Here is a 25,155-nt window from a genome sequence, read left to right on the forward strand (position 1 = left end):
TAATTTTCTCAGAGACATAATTTAAAACGAGAAGAAATTGGAGTACGTTGAGCAATCGCAGATCCCTGATGAAGTCGACATATTTTTCTGTCATCCTGTCCAATTAGCAGTCATTGGGTAGCTGGGCTTGTTAAATCTGACGTACTATGCTATGCGATAGACGTACAAAGGGTAGCAAGCAGCGATTTGTCGCTGGTTGCAAGTAGTTTCAGGTCGCAAGCAATTGACTGTTTCACGCTAGAGCAACCGGGATAAACTTCTGCTTCATGGGCTTAATGGCTTTGAAAGACTACTCAAAGGGTCAATCAGCCCTGTTTTATCCATGGAGCTCTATGGGTTTTTTAAAAATCTGATATCAGTCCTAATTCCTAATTCGATATCTCTGCTATTTGACACTGTCATTGGAGCGCTCAAATGACTCACTTTTCGTTCCTCGACACCTCCAAAAGACGCAGTTCGTGGACCGAACAACAACGTGATTGGTTGCTATTTATAAACTTGTCTGACCTAGATATTCAGATCCACTCTTGTGAGTTGTGAGATTGATAAAAGCTACCGTTTTGTTGTTTACATACTGTTCATGGTTGTACATTTTATTCTGAGAATCATGAAAGAATAATATTGAGCAGGAACCATGTTTAACAGACTATTCCCCGTGAAACGTCAGAATAATCAACAAATATGTGATGCTAATAATATAAGGACATACACACCAAAGTAAGTTTACATAAGACCATCGCTTCGACCATACGTCAAAAGGTCTCGAGATCATCACATGATGATGAATGTTATTATTGTCATGTGGGCCACTTCACATTAGTAAACATTCGTAACTGGCCTATAAAGTTTTATTGAACCTTGACACCATAGACTATTAACCACTATCATTGGTATTATGTTATGAAAGTTTTGATTGTTCAATATGATTTTATGTACTCTAGGTGATTTAATTGAGGCTCAAAATTAACATTTTGTTATTCGGGCTTCGTCATTAGTAGAAATGTTGTTAGATATTTCTGCTACGGGCTACAGCTCAATATGATTATTATAGAAATTGACTGTTTGTCTCCAAAGATTACTATTGGACTCCGATTTCAATTCAGTTGTGTCAAATTCATCTAGCAATATGTATGATTTGATAACTTTAACCAGAATAAAGAAAAGGTAACCTGAAGTTATTCTTTTTGTGTAATATTTATTTTTTTTAAAAAGAAGACAAATCAACAAAGACCCTCGATATATTTTATTTCAAAAGGAAATTTAATACGCTTATAAAAGGGGTTGAAAATTCTAATGATCATAGTATAGTTGTTATGATAATATGATATCAATGTTATCCCCCTTCTCCTCCATTGTTATCTTCACTCAGAGGTAGTAAATGATAGTGAGGCGGAGGTCAGTTTTTATCTTCTCTAGTGATAAAAGATGCTCCAATTTCATGCTAATACTAATAAGCATTAGTTAATTAGTATCACTATCGGTATCAGTAAGTAAAAGTAGTCACATGAGTAGTTGTGTGGTATCTTCACATTATTTGAAAATGGCATGTCATATGACGTTCCTCATGTGCCATTGATGATGATCTTTATACAATGGAGATGAATTTTTTTCATTTTGCACAAGCGTGAGTGTCCACTTATGTGTTTTTTGTTTTTTTTTCGTGACTTGTTCTTGAATTTCATTGGAATAATATGACCTCCTCTTGGATGAAGTTTACTTTATGTGGAAAATTAAGACATTTTATATGATGGTCAACAAATAAGAAAAGACCTTTTAGTTTCAGTTGATTCAAAGAACAGTGTAGCTTACTCAGTGATTGGAAATTAGACATGGTGTATCGAGTGTTTGAAATTGCTGACAGCATATTAGACGACGGGAAATTGCTCCTTCTGGATTCATTGTACAATTTTGGTCTCAGGTATATCAGTTACTGGTGCCATGTGGTTTGTGAATCAACGCTTACCAGTTCAAATCCTCTTGAGCACTGTTTTATTTTTAATTTTGTTGTGCCACTGGACTTACTTTGTATGCAAAAAGTTTTGCATCATCAAAAGCAATCTAAACGGTTCTGATTTCAGGTTTTCATTTGGCAAATATAGTCATAATATTATTTGTTATGCTTACATCACTAAATGGGGAAATTACTTTGTATTTTGTGCACGTAACTATTGCTATATTACTATTACCACCATAATCATCCCTGCACATCAGCACACACACACACGCACACACACACACACACACACACACATACACACACTCATACACAAGAGGAAAATGTCTTTTATTATATTAATATTAATATTAAGCTGTCATCTTATCCAAACCGTTTTATATGTATGTCTCCTTTGCTCTCAAGAACTATCTAAATGGCTAGAACAGAATGGGACAATATTTCCATCTTCTACTTTGTGACAATAAAAGATGGCAGAAGGAATTATTCTTTTCTCACCAAAAAGTTAAATGGACCCTACATTGTTTTCTTTATAAATGTAAAAATATCCCACCTCTTGTTCTCTCTCTCTCTCTCTCTCTCTCTCTTTCTCTCTCTTTCTCTCTCTCTCTCTTTCTCTCTCTCTGTCTCTCTCTCTCTCTCTGTCTCTCTCTCTCTCTCTCTCTCTCTCTCTCTCTCTCTCTCTCTCTCTCTCTCTCTCTCTCTCTCTCTCTCTCTCTCTCTCGTTTTGTGCCCCCTAAAAAACTGTAATTCAGTACTTCTACGAGTAGTATAAGATATTTTGGTAACAACAAGATATGAAGTGAGTAGAAAAGTGCCAGAAGACAATAGAGAATAAAAATTTTTTTCGCGGCGGTGGTGGGGTTTGAACCTGCGACCTTATTGGTACGACAACTCCGCCTGGCAGGTGAGAGCGTGGCTCTACCGTGTGAGCTATCCACGAACACAAAAAATTTCGTTTCAAACCCAAAGTCATTTCTAGATCCCTCTCTCACCCACTTCTTGAGATCGCCGATTCGTTCACCACCATCGCGAAGTAATTTTGACCAGCAGTTAAGCTTAATAGCCAATATTCTCATCACAAACATATAACATAGAAACGATTGAGACATTGAGTATGCTCCGGTGTATGGGGTGAATTTTTAATTCAGAAAAGTGAGTGGAGCAGGCACTTATGTTGGTAACAACAAGATATGAAGTGAGTAGAAAAGTGCCAGAAGACAATAGAGAATAAAAATTTTTTTTCTCTATTGTCTTCTGGCACTTTTCTACTCACTTCATATCTTGTTGTTACCAACATAAGTGCCTGCTCCACTCACTTTTCTGAATTAAAAATTCACCCCATACACCGGAGCATACTCAATGTCTCAATCGTTTCTATGTTATATGTTTGTGATGAGAATATTGGCTATTAAGCTTAACTGCTGGTCAAAATTACTTCGCGATGGTGGTGAACGAATCGGCGATCTCAAGAAGTGGGTGAGAGAGGGATCTAGAAATGACTTTGGGTTTGAAACGAATATTTTTGTGTTCGTGGATAGCTCACACGGTAGAGCCACGCTCTCACCTGCCAGGCGGAGTTGTCGTACCAATAAGGTCGCAGGTTCAAACCCCACCACCGCCGCGAAAAAAATTTTTATTCTCTATTGTCTTCTGGCACTTTTCTACTCACTTCATATCTTGTTGTTACCAACATAAGTGCCTGCTCCACTCACTTTTCTGGTATAAGATATTTTATAGAAAGAGAGGAGGGGGAGGCTTGGCTTCATTCAATTTCAAGATTTGAAATGGATTTAACTTCGAGGATACCATGCATGAATGTGTATTCTATATCATTCATTTACTTATTTTTATGCTTCTGCTCTTTCATTAACATTATTTATAATAATCCTTCCTTTTTCTTTTAATTTTGAAGAAAAAATGCCAGTCAGAAATTTGATAAATCAAAGATTCGGCTTGTTATTCTTGCTGACTCTGATAGAGGAAGGACGCCTTTTTTTGATTCTGATGCCATCAAACTTGTGGAGGACCCTGTTGAAAAAGTGAGAACATCTTCACCAAATTATATTGAATTATTATACGAAGGTTAAGAGTTTATGAATGTTTAAAAAAAGTAATATGCTTTTCTCTCATAATATTTGAATGCCATGAAATCTACTAATTGTACATATATGTCACTGCCTTTTATGCTGTTTAAAAAAAATTCTTTTGATGAGTCTTTTCATCTGTATAAGTGAAACTTTTCTTTCAGTGATGAGAAGTACTATTTACCGTTAATTGATTGGTGCTTTTGCTAGAGCCAGGGACATTCACTATAATACAAGTGCAGTGGGCGTGGCATGAACCCTTCTGGTTCCGAGTCAGAAGACCACATCACTGTGTTACATTGCCCCTGTTTGCACACCTTTATTTTTATTATGAATCAGGCTCATTTAAAAAATTAGAGAAAAATTAATTAATATTTGAATATGAATATTCAGTTTTAAAAAACGAATTGACATTTCAACATGAGAAATTGAAACTGTTTCAACCAACATATTCCATTTTGATGATTAAGCTTCATGTCATGTATGACACTTAATAATAGAGATATCTCAGTTATCAGCACCACTCAATTCTATCAGATAAAGATGATTTAGACTTTTGTGAATTGTAGTCATGACGGATACAGTGTTTTTCACGCGACCATTACACATGAGATAACAATTACGAATCAGGTGTCATTAAACATAACAAAGTTATGATTCAGGTAACCATAATATAAGAAGAAGAAGAAGAAGAAGAAGAATAGGACCTAGGTATAATAATGATGATGATAGTATTAATAGTAATTATAATAATGATAATTGTAGTAATAATGATAATTGTAGTAATAAAAAAAAAAAATAAAAAAAAAAAAATAAAAAAAAAAAATAATAATAATAATAATAATAATAATAATAATGATAATAGTAATAATAATAATAATAATAATAATAATAATAATAATAATAATAATAATAATAATAATAATAATAATAATAATAATAAAATAATGATAATAACAATAATAATAATAATAATAATAATAATAATAATAATAATAATAATGATAATAATAATTATAATAATAATAATAATAATAATAATAATAATAATAATAATAATAATAATAATAATAATAATAATAATAATAATAATAATAATAATAATATAATAATAGTAATAGTAATAACAATAATAATGATAATAATAATAAGCTTGGTAAAGATATATCAAACATGCAGGAGTAAAAGTTTGAACTAAATGTATTTGTAGAAAAGACACTAAGTAATAACATGCATTAACAATGCTGGCTCAACATTCTTGATTATATTTTAAAATCACATCACTAAGACCACGATAGCAAACTTCAGTACATGCCTGCCAGCCGACTCACTTGACCTTCCAATTTGTGAGTTTTCATCCCAATATTTTGGCACTGAGGCTTGGAAATACACTTTGTCATTGTACAATACCAAGCTTTGAAATCACCTGGGTCAAAACATTGTGATATGGAGGGCTGATGCTGGCAAGCCAAGTCTGTGATCTTTTGAGATGGCTCAATAAGTCAAATACCAAATAGAGTTGCTTGCAAAATAAAATTAGTGTGCTTGCTTCTGATCTCCTGATGATCAAGATAGGCAAATCTGAGTCTTGTGTACTTTCAATATTTTGGTTTTGATTTGTTTTCTTTCCAGAAAACAAGCTTTTTGAAGTCGGCTCCCAAATGTGTCAACAAAAGTCATGGGTTTTCCTCTTCCAATGACTCTGGCCATCCTTCTAAAGATGGACCAAAATATAGGGTAAGTTTTAAAAAAGAATTTCTATTGCCCAATTGTTCCAAACTTAATAACAATCTTTTAGTTATGAAACAAAAATTTATTTTTTTCAAAATAAAGAAATCGAGCTTTTTATATATCGCAATATCTACTAAACGTGCTAAAAGCGCTTTACAGGGGTCCCTGGCCAACAGCAACACTTAACATTTAGGATGGGACATTACTCCTTTTAGGCGATATTACAATTTTTAGGGCAGAGACGGCATGTTAACGGCCATGTACTCATTTTACACCTGAGTATAGTGAGAGAATGTGACAAAAGAGCCTTCTCCAAGGACTCAACTATGCGTTGATCGAAGCTCAAACCCAGGACCTTCAAATCCAAAAGCGAGTGTCATACCACTAGACCACATAGCCGCACAACAAATGCTGTTGATTGAAGAATTTAATGACGAAATGAGTAGTAGGAATTATACAGGACTCAGATTGGAGAAGTAAATTTTAGTTATCTGACAAATTAGAAAAGTCTTATTTATGATGATTTAACATATTTAGAATTGACAACTGTGTTTTGCTTGTTATGCATTTATAATTGACAAAAAAAAAAAATAAAATAAAATAAAAATAGCACAGTGGATGACAGTAAAATTGACGTCTCCAGTACCTAAGAAAAAAATAATGAGTTATCCTTCAATCATTAAAGCGTACTACGTTTTTTGTATATAAAGTCGGGACAGGAACTAGAAAAAACATTGACTAACTTGAAATCAACTTATGCACCCTCAAGTTATCAGTTGCGCATTATCATTCTTATAATTTTTATTTATTCACTTTTAAAATATTACTAAGCTTTTCCCTCATGATTTACTTTTTTAGTTCCAAAGGTTGGGAAGTGATGTCAAGACCCTGGAAGAAATGATGTTTGGAACTGTTCCCATGGCTTACAAAGGTTTCTCTCTGAAAGTTCATGTTTTAAGGTTTGCAATAAGCTTCATTACCATTTTTTTTTTCTTTGACATGAAAATATGAAAACATGAATCATGAAAATTGCCGAAACAATGGAATGGTTTTGAATCAATATAATGATGATATTTACAAATATTAATGTACTTCTAGTTTTGATATGCTGTAAAGATTACATGCAAGAATTGCTTTTGCTTTCGGTCAGATTAAACATTTTTTTTTGGAAATCATTCCTTTAGTACTGGGGTTTAATTTTATTCCAACCTGACATCATGTGTGATTATTTCATTAAGAGAGCAGTGACAGTCTTGACACCCAGAATTCATTAAAGCCTAAGTTTAGTTACCTTCCACAGGGGGAAAACGTTCAGGTCTGCTGTGATAACTGATAAATGATGGACAAAACTTTGATTTGAAAGAAATTTTGTCTCTCCATGAAGAGTTAAACAAAGCTGATTAGCAGCAAATTCAAATGGATTTTGGACACCATTCCATAACTTAAAGACTTATTATGTATTCTGTGTAGTTAACTTATTGAATGGCTATGGAACTACAGTTTTATTTAGGCCATAAATTAAAAGTGTAGGAACCTGCATTTATAACAATAACGTTTTTGAAATTTCAGATCACCCCATAAGCTCATGATTACCAAAGTATTTGTTCCAGAGAAACCTAGAGGAGACTCATTCAGGTAAATGAGAAACTTGAATTTGGACTTCTCTTACCCTCCCTAAGAGAAAAAGGAAAATATATAAAATAAATAAAAATACCGAGTGTTTAACGTCATTGTAGATTTTGTTATTAATAAGCCAAATTAAAAAATGGTTCTGTTATTATAGTTGTTTTTTGTTTTGTTTTGTTTTTTCGTTTGTTTTAATAATAATGTGATAATAGTTATTATGATCCTCAAATATCGATGAAATTAAAGCGATAATAAGTGATGAGAATTTAGAAAGGACTATTTGTGATATTCTTCATCCTATTTTACATTATTGCAGATGTAATGATAAATGTAGTGATCATTATTATTAGTATTTACACTTTATGTTTTTACCTTCTCAAATTATTTGTTTGATTTTGTTTCTTTCTATGTAACTTACAAATAAATAAGCGAAATTCTATCAATTATCACTTATTATTATTTTTTTGATCTGAGCAAGTCCCCAGTCAAGGTCGACAGATTTTTTGGGATGTTTTTTTTTTTTTGGTATTTTTCTTTCTTGCTTTGTATGGCACCTTTCATACACACTTGTTCAGATCATTATCTGACACTGGTGCCTGCTCCTTAATTTCTTTTTCTTTTTTTTCTTTTTTTTTTTTTTTTGAGTATTTTTGCATAAAATATAAGTCTTATATTCGAACGTTTTTGAATCATATTCTAGTGACATCGAGTCTGATTCACTGAGCCTTGTGAATTCTGTGATGGATTTTTCATCTGGAGAATCATTCTCAAGAAAATGCAAAAGCAGTGAGTACAATATTTTTTGAAAAATTATGAATAATGGGGACTGTTATGACAATCATTTTTTAATTTTTAAGATTAGAATTTCTTGACTGTTATTGACACTCGGTTCATACAATCTCCACAATCAGTTTTATCTATAGTGATGCAAGAATCTACCACATGACAAAATAGACATCACAGACCCCACATCATTTCAACTTGTTTTCCACATACACAAGAACACCGAGAGGATTAAATGACTGGAGTGACAGGATTAGTGTGGTGTGATAAAATTGATGTGTATAAGATTGGTGGTGATGGGCACAGTGTGCCTTTTGCATCTTATGGACTTACCTGAACTTGAAGAAGACATTTTTTAGATAATGACGGAGAAGTCGAAGTTTTTATTTAAAATTTTTTTATTTTTGTGAATTAATATTCTTAAGGAAGTCTATTTGGGAACCACCTTATGACAAGTTTTATGTGCTATACCAAAGTACCAATCTCAATCCATGAATAGGCCAGGTCATAAATATGAAACTAACAGGAAGCCAGCCTAATGGTGCACATTGCATTATTGACCAGACAGTAACTGCCATTTCTTGTTCCTGCGGTTTGTTTGTTTATTTTGATTTGTTTTTTAATTAATTTTTGTTTTTGCCAATGATTTCTTTTCCATTATAAGACAAAAATGATTTACCATATAAGTTGACAGCTTACATTAGTGGCATTTTTAAATTTTTTTTTGGGTTATTTTAGAAGATTGTTGTTAAAATGGAACTGAGGAATGTTTATCTATCAGATTGAAATTTAGTTTAGTAGAATGTGAAACAATGACTACCTTTATATTATTTGAGAGCGCTGATTATGTCCTGAGTGAATTATTTTGTGCAAAGTTTCAAACAAATATTTTGTTAAGGTTCAGGACTTATCCAGAGTTTCTGCTTTAGATAACCTTTCACTTGTCCCTCTTTGATTTTAAATTCTCACCTTTGGTTATTGATTTTTATATTTCAAAGCAATAAATCAAAATCCATCCATTCCTCCCCCAGACAAAAGCAAGCCTGTGGATGTTCCCACAGCTGAATTGTCAGACTATGGTACTGACGATGACATTGGCTTTGCCTCATGTAAGTGATTTTTTATTCAAACAAGCTTTTTCGTGTTAGATTTTTGTATCATAAGTTTGTAAATGGTAATTTTACTGATTTGTACTTTTTTTTTTCACCTTCAATTGATTTTACAATAGATAAGAATGTTTAAAATAATGAATTTGTTGTACTGTCAATTGTCTTCACAATGTAAGTTTACTATTGGTTCTGATGATTATTGAATTGAATGTTTGAATTTACGTGTAGAACAGCAATATGTGATCACTTATTTATCACTAGTTCAATAATATAATCAAGCCCAACTATGGGCTTGTTTCTCATTGCTGCAGTTATATTTTATGTTGGTTGAGACCTCATCAATTTGGAGTATCAAGTTTTTTGGGGTTTTTAAAAAAAATTATTGAAATCTATATTTTAACAAATTAAAAAAGAAAGAAAAAAAAATATATAAAAGGTAACTTAAAAGAAAGCTGTTTTTGAAAACGTAAAAATTTGTCATAAAATTCAAATGTTACTTTTTATTTTTCTGACAATTCACAGTTACATCTAGTGGCAGTTTCCCATCCTCTTCCTTCCCGTCCCCAAGCAATAACAGTCTAAGCAGTTATAGCAGTCTACACAAGAGGTGGATGAGGTCACAGACAACGTCCTTCAATAATCATCAGAGAAAGTCCTTATTGGAGTCCAGTCTGTCATCTGAAGTGAGTGTAGTGAGGGGTTTTGAATTAATTTTATTTAAACATTTAGAATAAGAATTAGGATTTACGGATCTGCCCCTTCTACTTTTCTGATTTTCTTTTTCTTTTTTTCTTTTATTAATTGAACTGGCTAGATTTGAATATTAGATGAAAAGACAAAAATCAGTTTTAAAACTTTTTTCTTTCTGTCCATTTGATCTGTTTTCAAGTTAGACCGACATCACATTTGTTCAATACATTATATAGCAGGGAAGATTATATCACACAGGATGGAAGTCTTCCAATTAATTTTTTTGGTTGTTGTTGTTGAAATTATGATTACTTTTGGCAAGAATTTAGAATAATTAAGATTTGTTGATCGTGGCAGGTCTTAACTCATTTTTTTTCTTTTTTCTTTATTTTTTTTTCATATGCCTGATCGGTAGTCATCGAGTTAATTGAGTTCCAAATTATGATAATTTGCTGCATTACAACACTTGAAACCAGCAATATTTTCTATTGTTTTTTTTATTGTATTCAATATCATTTGATTTTGATAAGCAAATTTTCATGTATGTATTAGTTCTTAGTTTCAGTCAAATGGGTTAATTTGCTATAGCTTCAGTGTTACATCTAATTGTGTTTTGATGTCTTTATATCCAATTGTATATTCAGAGCGTTTTTTTAATACTCTTTATGGTAATTTTAAACCTAACTTTCATTTTAAAATAAAATCTTTTCATCTAAGGGATCAGGAAAAAGAGGCAGACGACAGAAACTGGCCATTGCCATCTTGTTTGGATCACATGACGAGAAGGATGAGGAGTTCATCAAGTAAGTAATCTGTCAGAGATATTAGGCCTTATGGAGCCAGAGTTTATACTGTTATGTAGCAGTGAATAGACAATTGCTTTCTACCCTTTTGATGGTATACTTGTATTATTTAAAGTAGTTTCTGCAAGATTTAAAAACCCAGCTATCCAATCTCTTCTTGGTGGACAGAGGGGCCGGGAAATTCCTAAATCCATCTGGATTCAATTGCTATTGAGTTGATTGCCTTTTTACTAATTGACTTTCTCCGTCAAGTACATTTTTTATTTTGTTTAGGATCTTGAAGCTGATGTATAATTCTATACTCCATATGCATGTATAATTTGATTTTATTACGAGCAATGCAAGCTGAGATTGATCATTTTGTGAGACGACAATTTTTGAAAATATAAAAATTTATTTTGAAAAATTCTTCTTCAGCCTGTTTCAGAGTTTTGTATTTTCTCACTTCACCCTGATTGAGAGTCATGTTGAGAAACTGCGAGCTGTGATAGAGAAATCATACTTCAATTTGAAAACTTTCCTCCTGAGGACTATTGAGGTATATTTATTATTTCTTTCATTTTTCCAACGCATTTGCTCTAATTATAAGTTGGGATCTGGTAATTTGATATATTATTATAAATATTTAAATATATATTGTTACCAGAATATTTGATTTTATTGTTGCTACTATCATATTATTGTGATGATTATGATAATGATAGTACTGATAGTATTTGATAAATGGATTGGATGTTTTGAGAATTGAATCTGTTTTGAAAATAAAATTTTATAGTGTAATTTTCAATTATTAATAATATAACATTTCAGGCATTGGACCAGTTCCGTCAAGATGTGTACAATCTCTACATGGCCCCACGCCTCCCAGAGCCGGTATGGCTGACCATGATGTCCTCCTCCATGTATCGGCCCACACTTTGTGAGAACTTCATGAAAGAATTCAACAGTCTAGTCACACATTTTGACAAGAAGGATTGCAAATTGTAAGCCTTGATGAATAGCAATTTATCATGTGAGATCAACCATCTGAATCCAGTGTCATTTTGAGTCTTTATCAGAATATTTGAGTTAAATCAATGCTTTTATTGTGGAGAGCAGATGTCGACTCAGAAATTTAAAAAAAAAAAAAAAAGACCTTAGAATTTAATAATTCTGTTCACATTGACTTTCATCTCAATTCTCTCCATCTGAGTACCTAATTATGAATTGCCAAATGACAATAAATACAGGATATTTTGAATATAATAACATGAAAATAATTAAATGTAAAACGACTGCACATTTTGTCGCAAACTAAACCTATTAAACACCTTATGTATGTTGAGTTCATTACAATTTTCCATTTTTTTCACAATTCTTTAGACATTTCTCTACAACAACTAATTTGGTTACATTGATTATAGATTTGTCTAGGTCAAATCAAATTTATGTGATTGAATGAAATGCTTTCATCATACTGATGATATATATGTGTAAATTGCACTAACAATTCTCTATATTTTATTATTTTCCTGCACACAGCTTTGTTAGTACTTTATTGTCAGCGGTGCTTACACAACATCTGACATGGGTAGCCACTGTTACACCTGCTGGGGGATCACCCACTAAAACATACTTGGAAAAGCACTCAGCAAAATGGGTAAGGATAAATACTTGAACAACTTCCTCTTTTCTTATATATAAATAGGTATAACTCTGTTATTGTTTCAATATAACAGTTTAATGTCGACAAATTGTTAGATTTTAGAAACTTCCTAATAGATATTTTTTTCTTTCCAATTGGTACACTTGGAAAATGCAAGCAGCTTAAAAAAGGGGCAAATTATTTTAAAAATATTTTCCCCCTTTTCTATTTAAAAACAAACAAATTATTATTAAATTTTATTTATTGTTATTTTTTTTTGTGTGTGCAAAATTGTTCGTTTGATTTTTTTCCCTTTTATTTTTTTCTCTTCCATTTATTAATTTATGAAAAGTGTCAAGAATTGTCGCTTTACAGAGTACAAATAAATATGAAAAAATCTGACACAATCTCAGGTGATGTTGAAAGGTGTATACTGGATAATTCTTGTTTAGGAAGATAGGACTGTAAGTGTATGAAAGAAAAAAAACAATTATGATAATTTTACTATTATTATTATTATTATTATTATTATTATTATTATATTATTATTATTATTATTATTATTATTGTTATTATTATTATTATTATTATTATTATTATTATATTATTATTATTATTATTATTATTATTATTATTATTATTATTATTATTATTATTATTATTATTATTATATTATTTCTCTCTAGGTTGAAACACTGGCGAAAACTCACCCTTACAATCCTCTGTGGGCTCAATTAGGGTAAGTAATATTTTAATAAATTTTTTATCATGTGTAGCAAATTTGACATTTCTTTACTATTATTTCTTACTTTGCTATTAGAAGAAAAAGCGAATACAACATTAACAAATCAATGCATTTTAAGTTGCTCACTGTTTGAAGAAGCTTATGGGACAATTCCATTGCATGAATAATGCTTTAAATGGACAATCAGAATATTTTTATTGTCGTTTTGTATTCCTTCCATTTGAAGCCAAAATTTGTGTTCCGATCATTAATCATAGGGTTTTTGGGTACAATTTATTTTTAATAAGTTCAGAAGATCAGGTTCATAGAGCAGGAGTTAATGTCCATTTTCTGTAACATGAAACTTGCAGTAACAAATGTTCTTACTTAGTTTCAATCTTTTATTTTTCTCGAAAATATTACTACTGCATTTCAAAGACATGAATTGATTATATACATTTATTTTGGACACCTCCCTCTTTTTTTTCAGAGACATTTTTGGTGCTATTGGACCTCCCTTAAAGATTTCCCGTACCATTGTGGTGGGCAGGAAAGCTGAACTAGTCAAAAGATTTCTTTACATTCTCAGTTACTTCATTCGCTGCAGCGACGTTCATGAACGGGATAATCCATGTAGTTTGAGACAAGTGCTCAATGATCCACCTGTAGAGGAATCTCTGTCTCCAACAACCAGCGAGAAGACTGTGACCAACGGTTACTCCAGTGATGATAGAAACTCTTTCCAGTCGCCTATGAGTAGTCGGCAGGCCAGCTGCAGCAGTAGTGGCACCATTGGGATGTTTCCCGGGTCACAGGGTGGTGTGGAGTCTATTAACATGATGTCTTTGGTTACCAGCTCGTCAGCTGGACCATCTTTTAGTGAACAAATAACCACAAACTGTGATAAGGAATCCACTTCATGTAAAGAACCTTGTATAGTATATTGTGATAAGAGTCTCAAAGAGACCATTTCTACTAGTAAAAACAACAGTTTTAAGCAAAATGTGATAAATGACAGTGTTGTGTTTGAAGGAGGGGAAAAACCACAAGCAGATAATTCTAATCCACAACGACATGAAGGGAATTCAAAATTTCTTCCTGGTCTGAAGCTGGTTATTCCAGAATATTCTGGCGATGCAGATCCTTTGGACAGACATCCTGAAGTGTTTAAAGAAAATCTTGCCCCTAATGTTAGTTTTAAAGATTTAGAAAACTTACCATCTCACCAGGTTAAAAGTTCAGATAATAGAACAGTGAACAAGACTTCACAATACTTGGATATGTGTGTAAACCAGGCGCACAGTTCTGAAAGTAGTTCTCATTCAAATTTGGTATTGAGTGAACTACACACCTTTTCTCCTGGTTCTGTCCCTTTCTGCAATCTAACACCTTTGCACGGGCCTAAATCTCCAACGATTGAAAAAGTTCAACATGTAGGAAGACAACCCAATTCTAATCATGTGGAGGATCCCATACTACGATCCCAATCATTTTCAGAGGGGCGACCAAAGTCAAAGTCAAAACTTTCACAGCAGTTGGAAAACAACTCTCACAACACAACAGGTGATATTAGCCGGAGTAATAGTAATTCTTGCAGCAGACCCACTCCTGGGGAGTTGAGAAAGTTGTACCTAAGTGGAGGTACTTCCAGCATTTTTGATGAGTATTTTGACCCAGATTCTGATACAAAGACAGCTGATGATCCATCACATCCCCATGCATCATCTGTAGAAAGTGGTAAAGTATCCTTGGGAACTGATGTCAAATCTTCTCTGCTTCGTCAACTCAGCTACCAGGATAACAAGCCATTATCAACTAAACCTCCACCGGCTGTTACCAAGTAAGTGTTTTATCAAAGAGTTTGTTAACTTATACATATTTTATCCTGTTACAAAAATATTTTTGTTTTTTGTTGTTGTTGTTTTTTTTGTTTGGTTTTAAAAAAATAGCAATAAAGTTGAATTGTCAATTGTACCTGCTGACAGTGGGATTGAATGAGGTAAGAGATTTTCACTGTGCAGAGTTTCAAAATAGTGACCTTTTATGAACAGGGAAGTTACTCTTGGAAGTTCCATTTTGATACAGAATTTTTTTTGTAGTTTAAGTGCTTTCATTTTCACAGTATGATTTATTCTTCTCTAAGTTATTATTCGTTATTTTGTGGTGAGGAAAGCTTTTTTGGCTCAATTTTCACAAAATACATCTCCCGTGGTCTTCAAATTTGTTTTATTCCAATTTGCAGTTGTTTCTTCATTCAGTATTTAAAATATCAATTTATTGATATGGTGGTCAACAATACAAGAACAAAATTCAGCTTTGCCCACATGATAGTTCGGAATTGTGATTTATATTTAATTTCTTAGAGGATATTAATTGGGCTTGAAACCTTGTTGTTGAGCAGTAAGATTACACACTAGAGGTGCCAAAATGAACCACATAAGATGGGGAAAAAAAAAAGAGAGTGAGTGAATGTGACTCATTTAAAAGGGGACAACACGAGACAAATAATGCTTTTTTTTTGTGTTGTCTCCTTTTATATGAGTCACAACTCCTTACTTTATTTTTCACTCCCTGTTGTTGAGTCATGAACCAAATGATAAGAATGTAAATCCGTCTAGAAAATAATGTTGTGCATGGTAGTGCAATTACAAATAATCGTCTTTTTATATGAATTTTGATATTGGTGTGCTTTCACTGGTTGCTTTGTTTTCTTGTTTGTTTGTTTGTTTGTTTTTTTTAATTTATTCATATAAATACAAAAACGAATTTCCCATTTTTATTTGACTCACATGAATACACAATTAAATTCATTTGTTTTAGTTACCTATTTTAAAAGGACAACCAAATAATGTTGATGTTAAACAATGTTGTCATCGCCTGATGAATACTTGCATAACTTGGTTTGTCATTGCAACGATCATTATCATTATTACAGGTCCATTACACCAGACCTTGGCAGACGACGTCACCTGTCCTCAACCAGTAGCATGGATTATGACACATATGACCCTTTGACCCATGGCAGAGAGGTCAAATTGCCTGTGTAAGTAGTGGATGAGATAAGTCTTATTTGGGTTCAGAATCAATTTATTTTGAGAGTAAGTTGAGAAAGGGCACTGACCTAGTGAAGACATTGTTACACAAGGACACCCATCTTAGTTGTTTGTCAATCGATATACAAATGAGTGTCATTGTTCATCCTATATTTTAAATTCACCTTGATAGACATCAGCTTTTATTTCTAGACAAGTTTCCTGTTCTGAAGGTGGCAAAAGATTCTAATTATTCACCTCCTGCTATGATTAATATTTTAATAATGATGATGATGACAACAATAATAATGAAATAATAATAATAATAATAATAATAATAATAATAATAATAATAATAATAATAATAAAATAATGATAATAACAATAATAATAATAATAATGATAATGAGATCTCTGATGATGATAATAATAATGATGATAATTATTAAGAATAAGTGCCTCAGAGCCATTTGGCCCATAGAGCCAGAGTTTATCCCTGTTTCTATAACGTGAAACGGACAATAGCAGTTTGTTGCTCTCCTACACTAGTCTATCGCAAAGTACTTTCCACCAGATCTAACAGACCCAGTTACCCAATCACTGCTGGGTGGATAATGGGGTCAGAAATCTTAACTCTGGACTGCACTTGAGATTGATCACAGTCCCTTAGCGTCTGATGCAAGTGCTCTACCAACTGAACTATCGGGACCCTCAAAAATAATTATTATTATGATGATAATAATAATAATTTTAGTTTTACATTTATTTGATACAGACATTATTGCAATACATACTTACAACAACAGTTTAAAGGCAATAGAGAGTTACAGTTTCGAAACATGTACAAAATTTCAAATATAATTACAGTGAATGACATAATCAGCCGGATGGTGAAAAGGTTTGAACTGAGATATTGCCAAGTTTAGTTAGAAGGTCAATTTTTTTTTTTTTTTATCAACAATGAGTTCTTGTCATAAATAATTAAATCAACCCTTTTTGTACATCTTCGGGAAATATCAAAGCTTAATTTCACTTCTAAATATTTTTTACAGCTAGTCAAGTTGAAAAAGTATGAAATTTGAGAAAAGTTGCTGGATACCTTTCTCATACATCTAACCATACCTTCTTGAAAAATCAGTCGATTTACAACACATAATGATTAAAATGCTCTGGGGAGCATATTCTTTCAGAAAATGCAATAAAATGCAAATCCAAAATTTTCACCTTCTGACTGGTTATGTCATGCACTGACACTAATTAATTATATATATATATATATATATGAGTTTTATATATCTTATATATAGTTTTATATATATATATATATATATAGTTTTTGATGAAGACTCGCTCCTGACAGTAGATAGGTTGTCTATGAGGAAACATGTCTTTTGATTTATCATTTATATATATATATATATATATATATATATATATATATATATATATATATATATATATATATATATAATATATATATATATATATAAATGATAAATCAAAAGACATGTTTCTACATAGACAACTTATCTACTGTCAGGAGCGAGTCTTCATCAAAAACTAAACCTATGTTTCTCACATGTTTGGATGGTGTTATTTTGCAGTGAAACAGTTCACGTGGCTAAATCTTCCCTGTTGAATTACCTATTTCACTTTATCATTCGTTTTTGTTAAACTATATTTGTGATCAGCCACTCCCTTGTATCTAATATAAAACTTTCAAATTATTTGAAAATAAATATGAACATTTTTAATGGCTCTTTTCCTAATATTTGATAATGCTTAGTTTATTCCCCCAGCAGTTCATATAGTGAAATATGCCTGTTAGATATCCACTTCATACAAATCCTCTGACATTAGATGTCACTTCTTATATCCCGGTACTCATTCACACCTGAATCAAGGAGATAATGTTTGTAATATGCCTTACCTAGGACGCTATGCATTGGCCCGAGTTTTGCTACCATTGTCACCCACCAATTACTACCATGCTTAACATTGCTTTGCTTCGACACATGACAGTACATGTGAGCCACCATTGCCACAAATCATCATCTAAGCTAAGGCTGAGTTAAGAATTTGTGGATTTATAAGATAAATTTTTGAATTTAACTTTTCTTCTCATTTTCAGTGTATTCACAGAATCAATGCAATTCAGTGTTCAGACTTTTGATCGTAATTTTGGCCGTTCATTGTTGGCTGGATTCTCTGATAAATACTTGTCTGATTTTGTGTTGCTTGGAACATCGGATAAGAATTTCAAACAAAAGCTTTTGGATGATCTGCAGACAATGGTTCAGGTAGCAGAGTATCTTCTTTTGTTTTTTCCCCCTCGTCTGTATTAATATGAGATTGTGCCAAAAGGTCATTCCCGAACATTTGGACTTGAAAAAACATCAGTATTAAATTATTTTGAAAAACTATGGAAAGATTTCGTTTTTCTGAGTTGATTGATGTTAACTAATAAAACAATTGTGAACCAAGTACAAGAATAATAGATGTTAAAGCGTTGGAAAAGAGTGACAATTTTGTCTAAATATTTTCTTTTTTTGTTTTGTTTTGTTTTTGGTTACTTTGAAAAGCTGTTCCATTGTTCTTTTCATGTCAGCCTCTGAGAATTTTGTCATTCAATCAAGTTAAATTAATTAAAAATCATGACTTTTTATGTCAAAAAAAGACCTTTTGGTACAGTGTCGTTGTTTGATACAATATCTAGTTGTTTAGTTGAAAGAAAACAACTGGACTATCAAATGTTTATGGCATGCACCAGGCGTATCAAATTTTATGAAACTTGGTATTTTGAGCTTTTGAGCTTTTATATAGCGCAATATAGACTGAATGTACTCAAAGCGCTTTACAAGGGGTCCCTGGTCAACAGCAATATTGAGGATGGGGCATAACTTGGGATAGATTCGATAACTTTTTCACTTCTACACCAGAGACAGAGCATCAAATTGACCTGTTTCCCTGGTGGCATTTGTGGTCCAAAAACATTTTTTGAAAATAATTTCCCAAAAAATGAGTTTGTCTTTCAGATAGCCCATTACATTGAATATGTTATGCAAAAGACATGATTTCTCAAATAAACAAAGCTTTTTTCTTATTTTGAACTTTTTCGTTTTCATCAACTTTCAAACAAAATTTATGCATCAGCATTTTATACAGTCTTTGAGTTGTCCATTTATTTCATTTTTTATTTATTAATTCATTTCAGAACTCCTTTCTTGATGAACACATAGAGGAAGCTGTTTGTGTCATTGCTGATACTGATTCGTGGTAAGTCTGTACTGTATTTCACTGCCCAATATCTTACTCTTAGTGCGGCTATGTGGTCTAGTGGTATGACACTCACTTTCGGATTGGAAGGTCCTGGGTTCGAGCCTCATGCTTAGCGCATAGTTGAGTCTCTCACCGTACTCAGTTGTAAAATGAGTACCTGACCTTAAACAGCGTTGTCTTTGTCAAAAAAATTGTAGTATCACCTGACAGGCGTCATGTCCCGTCCTACATGTTAAATGTTGCTGTTGACCAGGGACCCTTTGTAAAGCGCTTTGAGCACATTTAGTGGATATTACGCTATATAAAGCTCAATATTCTTTTTTCACTTATTTTTCTGTGTTTATGGCTTGAAATTCTTACAAAGGCCCAGCAATTAAATTCTCATTCTGTATATATATATCATTTTTTAAAAACCTTCTGAGGGAGTTAAATAGAGGAGTTGATAAGGCATTGCATTTATACTAAGAGAACCCTGGTTTGAGCCCTGCTATCAGCATCTAATCATTTGATTGAGCAAGAAAATTAGCCAGTCTTGTTGACTTTGAGATAGACCCTAAAGAAAAAATTCCTCATGAGGATGAATAAAGGGAATTTACTTATTTTAGAAATGGTACATAATACAGTGGTGGTCATATTTTTTATATATAATATTTTGATAATAATGATATTGTTTAATATCTTGTGTTTTTTTTGGTTTTTTAAAACTCCAGGACAGTGGAGGTGGCCAGCAGTAAAATCATGAGGTCATCTCCCTCCGGTTGCACTACCTGGAACTACTCCAAGCTGGTATCTGATCTCATTGAATCTGTGGTGGGCATCTACAAGCTGAAAATGTCACCAGAATTTGTAAGTTGACTTTCAAAACAAAGTCTATGAATCTTCTATAGGGATATTAGGGGAAAAAGCCAAATGGTAGCAATACATTTTATAATTTTGTTTGTTTGTATTAAAGCTATTCTAGTTCATGGGGCTTGTGCATTCGTGATCAAACAGAATTTATTTGATGATTTCTGTTTCTTGTTTATTTTTGCCTATTACGGTACTATCTGTTTCCTTAATGCTTTTTTATTTCTTTGTGTTTCTTGTTTGTTTCTAGCTATAACCTTCTTTATCTTTTATGTTTTTATACATTACTTTCTGTGCCATTGTGGCTCGTCTTGTAATAAAAGTCAAGCAATGTTGAGCCGGATCAGTGACTGTATAGGTATTGCATACTTTGGCAAGAAACTTTACATACATATAATGATGCGGAAATTGTTAAAGGGATCTTACCAAAAAGCATGTCTAATAGGCAACTTATACTGTATGAAATGGAAACAGTTCTATGTGGCATGTGGAGTAAATAAAGGAAGTATTTGATGGGAATTTTCGATATAGATGTTCATTTAAAATAAAATATTTTTGTTTCTTGGTTTGTTTCTTTTTTTTATATCGTTTCATTTCTTGTTTGCTTATTTTGTGCAGTGTATGATGCATCTGGAGGACCGATTACAAGAAATCTATTTTAAGAGCTTCATACTTGCGGAATACCTGCAGGATCCAGACCGATTTAGTCAGCAAGAGCTCACATCCATGCTTGGGTTAGTCCCTCACTCTCTCTCTCTCTCTCTCTCTCTCTCTCTCTCTCTCTCTCTCTCTCTCTCTCTCTCTCTCTCTCTCTCTCTCTCTCTCTCTCTCTCTCTCTCTCTCTCTCTGTCTCTCTCTCTCTCTCTCTCTCTCTCTCTTTCTCTCTTTTTTTTTTTTTTTCAAATAACTATGAGTGGAAATTTTATATTCTAAATTGATGTTTATCATTCTGACATTTCATATTATTTTTTGACCAGTGGAGGGTCTTGACCAAAGATAACAATTCCTTTGCTCCGGGATTGTCCCAGATTTATGATTATGGAAAAGTCCTTTAATGAATTTCTTATGGCTTTATTTAATAAAATTCCTCTTTATCTTCTACACTACTTGTATTATTATTTATAATTGAATCATAGTCAGCATTTTTATTTTTTTTTTTGCTCACTGTACATCATGCTTAAACGATTTTACAAGTAATTTGCTGGTGATTAGTATTGTTCTGTCATTGAGGCGAATTTGGAATGGAGGTTCAGATGCTCCCTGATTCCAATTTGAAAATGTTAGCAGGTTTGAATCAGTTGCTTTGTCAAAGAACAAGCCCGGTGATCATGGTTGTTTTGATGTTTCTTCTTTCTCTTTTATATTCCAGGTTTGAAAACAGTGACATGTCACTCTTGTTTGCCGTGGCTGGGACGCACACACCAAGCCTGTTGACGGGCTCATAGCACAGGCCTTACAAAAGAATATTATGACATTAATTTTCAACCCCCCCCCCCTTCCCCCTCATACTGGTGCTACGATTGCGGAGGATGCAGATCTCCAGCATTGATATTTATGTGAATTCTAAGCTGCCTGGAGCAGTGGAAGGAATAAAAATCCAAACAAAAATGAATACAACAGTTTCAAAAAAAAAAAGAATAAAAAAAAAAAAAGGAAAGGAGAAGAAGAAGAAAAACAACAAAAACGTAACATTTTGGATGGAACCTTCTTCTTTCATCTCCCCACAACTTACATATTGGAGTTTATATTGTTTTTGTTGTTGGATGAAGAAGGATGGGAGTCCGAAATGCTATTTGTTACATATTTTGTTCTTTTAAAAAAAATTTTTTTTGAAACTGTTATATTCCATAATTTGTCCAATAATGATATTTGTGACTTCACCTCATCATAATTGTAAAGTCAGGCTGTCATTTTTTTTAATCTGGCAAAATTATTTATTTGGGATACATTATAATCTTATAAGCAGCTTGTGATCATGTGTGTTTCTGTTCATGATGATCAGTTGTGGAATTATAACAAAATAGCATCAGCTGTTTGAATTTGTTCTCTTGTAGTTTGTCACGGCCAAGGGATGACGAATTATGCATTTTGTACAGGACTGAACTGACTTGTGAAATGACATTTATATACTCCTGCTCTCTCCTAGCCTAGTACATTCTCTAAGTTTTGAAATTCACTGGTAAAATAACTAAAGACGACATTGTGGGCTCTAATTTCTGAACTTCATGAGCATCTCTAAATCATTAAAACTTATTTAAAATGAAAGTTGATGTCAGACTATATAGTTTTAAAGATTTTGAAGTCTTATTCAATCCTTGTGAGGGTAAATTGTTGATTTTTAAAGGTAACTATATCGAGTATAATTTTTTTCTCCTAGTAATTACAAATTTTTAAGTTTTCAAATAGGCAGGTCTGTATGGCGCCACATCACTTGAAATGAAAATATGATTTATTGTTCATTGATATTTAAAAATAAAATAGTCACAGGATAGTTGCTGGTTTGCTAATCTGTATATACATGATTAAATTTGACAGCTCCCTCTGTGTCTTAATAATAGAAACTATGATTTTAATAGAAATTCAGTCACAACGCGGAGGTGTTAAATTGAGATCATTCATATAGTTTGTTTGTTGCATTAGAGCATTTTATAAATAATGGAATGGAAGCTTCAATTGAATTTATGAAAACATGATTTGGGTGGAAACTCGTTCAGGGGAACCTGACCTGTCTGGCTCAACCAAGATCTAGGCAGGCTTGCCAACCAGTATGATTTCTCTTATTTTAATACACATTGAGGTCCAAAATATGAGAATGTTGACTAAAATATGATAAATGCAAAAAGTCAACAGTTTGTAACAAAAAGGGGGGAAAATAATAAAAGTGGAATAATTAAAACATAAAGACCATTAAAATATCGTCACCACCTACATGAGAACCTGAGCAGCCAGACAGATGATTGTCATTGGAATTACAGGATTTTCCTACTCTCTACTAGTTTGATAAGTTTGTTAAATGTGAAATTTTGGAGGGTTTAACGTGTTGAAAATATGATTTTTGGGGGTAACAATATGAGAAAATGAGCATAAATATTGGGAAAAATATGATAAATCTTTTCAAGTAGTTCTGGTTGGTTGGCAAGTCTTAGGACATTTGAAGATCAGCAACTGAATCTCGACACCATTGAGGATCTTCAGGCACTGCAGACGATTGCTTCAGACTGACAACATTGGTTAGACTTAAAGCACGATCTGGTGGTGGCTGCTGAGGCATCCCAGTCCGATGACAGAGATGTGAAAGGCTCGTAATCAAATCATCGTCATCAAATTCTTTGTCAACGAAACACGATGAATGAAGCTCCAAAGACAAACAAGAGATGAAAGAATGGCCTAGAACAACGGCATTCTTTGTACATTGAATTGAAACGTCCATTCCATTGTTGTTTACTTTCTTCGAGCTTCAAGCAGCAACATTTTTATTATTTTTAGAGCATTTTATATAATTTTGTTCTTTTAGAAAATCTTGATATGATATATAAGATTCATTGTTGGGATTGTTCCCCCCCCCCCCCCCCCCTTCCACACCCCCAACTACTCCCTTTCCCATTGAGTCACTAGGTGAAAATTGAGTATGGTTGTAAGGTCTAAGTTGTGACTCAGTTAGTATTAGCTTTGATGCCAATTGTGCCTTATACTAATGAATGATTTTATTAATAGTATTAGGCTTCATCAACAGGACAATTCATTAACATTGTTACACTCATGTGTAAAACATATACTAATGAGGAATGTGTAACGAATAGCTTTTGTAAATTAAAAAAATAAAATATTAAGAAGTGGGGACTTTTAGAAAATTCTAATTATAAATTTGTTAGATGGCGTTGATATACTGAAATGTTTGAGCAAAAAAGTCTTTGCTTTAACATTATTTAAAATTCCTAATGAGATTTTTAATGTGTATATGAAAATAGATAATAATTTTAAATTTTACTTATATTATGTTTTTGGAGGGTCATTTTTCAATGCTCTTTGTGGATGAATAAATGGGGTGGGGGGGGGGGGAGGGGAGGGCAGGGGGGAAGAGCTATTGATAAGGACTTCTCTCCACCTTATCTCCTGGCCTTTTCTCTTTGGTAATATATACTTGGCGGTATCTTGGATTAGCACAGGCCCTGGTTGGAGACCTCCGTAGTTGAAAAAGTCTAATGAGAGTGAGAGAATTTTTTTTTTGAGTGAAAGATGGCGTTGCTTTCCCTTGTAAATGGTCTTTCTAAGTGACTGGGAACTATTTATTAGAAACTGTTGAAATTTCCCCTTTTTGCTAATGCTCACATGCTTTTGTCTGTGTCGGACTTTAGGTGGCCTAAGGCAGGGAGTAAGGGATAGATTACTGCAAGGATGTATTTAATTTTCCTTTTGTGTTGTGCGGCCTCTTTCTTTTCTTAGGCTTTAAAATGACGTAAAAGTATCGTAAAAGTCATTTAAGTTATAAAACTAACAATTCCTTAAGTAGTTTTAATCTTTTGTGATTTGTGAACATTTAAATATTTGTCTTTCTTTTCTTTTTTTTTTTAATGATATGATGGTAACAATGGATAAAGTCGAATTTTTAAGGCCAAATAAATGCAACTGATAATGTATTAAATTATAAAGCCACATGACTCAGTAGAAGGTTTACAACCAATAGTAAATGTTTCCTCACTGTAATCCCGTTGTAACCTCTTACATTCCTATTCACAATCAAAAATGTGGATTTTAAAAAAACTTCTGAGATGTAAATTTTTGGAGCTAATGATAATGAAGAAGATGGTGATGTTGATGATAATAAAAATAATAATAATAATAATAATAATAATAATAATAATAATAA

The 25,155-nt window shown here is 32.6% G+C and overlaps 1 protein-coding gene across 5 annotated transcripts; it reads left to right on the forward strand.

Moving 5' to 3' along the window:
- Positions 1-504: 504 nt before the first annotated feature.
- Positions 505-24,112, forward strand: LOC144972568 (folliculin-interacting protein 2-like). 5 transcript variants are annotated; one of them, XM_078913921.1, is made up of 21 exons: positions 1,738-1,918; positions 3,870-3,996; positions 5,674-5,778; positions 6,631-6,731; positions 7,342-7,407; positions 8,099-8,184; positions 8,681-8,773; positions 9,213-9,290; positions 9,813-9,973; positions 10,698-10,783; positions 11,201-11,321; positions 11,594-11,766; positions 12,305-12,422; positions 13,094-13,146; positions 13,622-14,971; positions 16,067-16,174; positions 18,295-18,463; positions 19,378-19,439; positions 20,153-20,288; positions 20,907-21,022; positions 21,658-22,111. In XM_078913921.1, exons 1-21 carry the CDS (start codon positions 1,830-1,832, stop codon positions 21,731-21,733), a joined length of 3,474 nt encoding a protein of 1,157 aa, XP_078770047.1. In that variant the 5' UTR covers positions 1,738-1,829; the 3' UTR covers positions 21,734-22,111. The 5 variants fall into 5 exon arrangements, with proteins under 5 accessions (XP_078770050.1, XP_078770051.1, XP_078770052.1 ...); XM_078913924.1 differs by lacking the exons at positions 1,738-1,918; positions 8,681-8,773 and adding an exon at positions 505-717 and having other exon boundaries at positions 21,658-24,112; XM_078913925.1 differs by lacking the exons at positions 1,738-1,918; positions 8,681-8,773 and adding an exon at positions 804-1,164.
- Positions 24,113-25,155: the final 1,043 nt, after the last annotated feature.

Source organism: Berghia stephanieae, chromosome 5 (assembly GCF_034508935.2).
Source record: "Berghia stephanieae isolate SIO BIC M18660-M18661 chromosome 5, UCSD_Bste_1.3, whole genome shotgun sequence".
Lineage (NCBI taxonomy): Eukaryota > Metazoa > Mollusca > Gastropoda > Nudibranchia > Aeolidiidae > Berghia > Berghia stephanieae.

What these genes read in the sequence shown, in the direction of transcription:
- LOC144972568 (XM_078913921.1), top strand. Translation starts at nt 1,830, where the DNA reads ATGGTGTATCGAGTGTTTGAAATTGCTGACAGCATATTAGACGACGGG. An exon ending in AAGATGGACCAAAATATAGG is followed by an intron (nt 5,779 to 6,630) that starts GTAAGTTTTAAA and finishes TTACTTTTTTAG; the next exon opens with TTCCAAAGGTTGGGAAGTGA. An exon ending in TCCTCCTGAGGACTATTGAG is followed by an intron (nt 11,322 to 11,593) that starts GTATATTTATTA and finishes ATAACATTTCAG; the next exon opens with GCATTGGACCAGTTCCGTCA.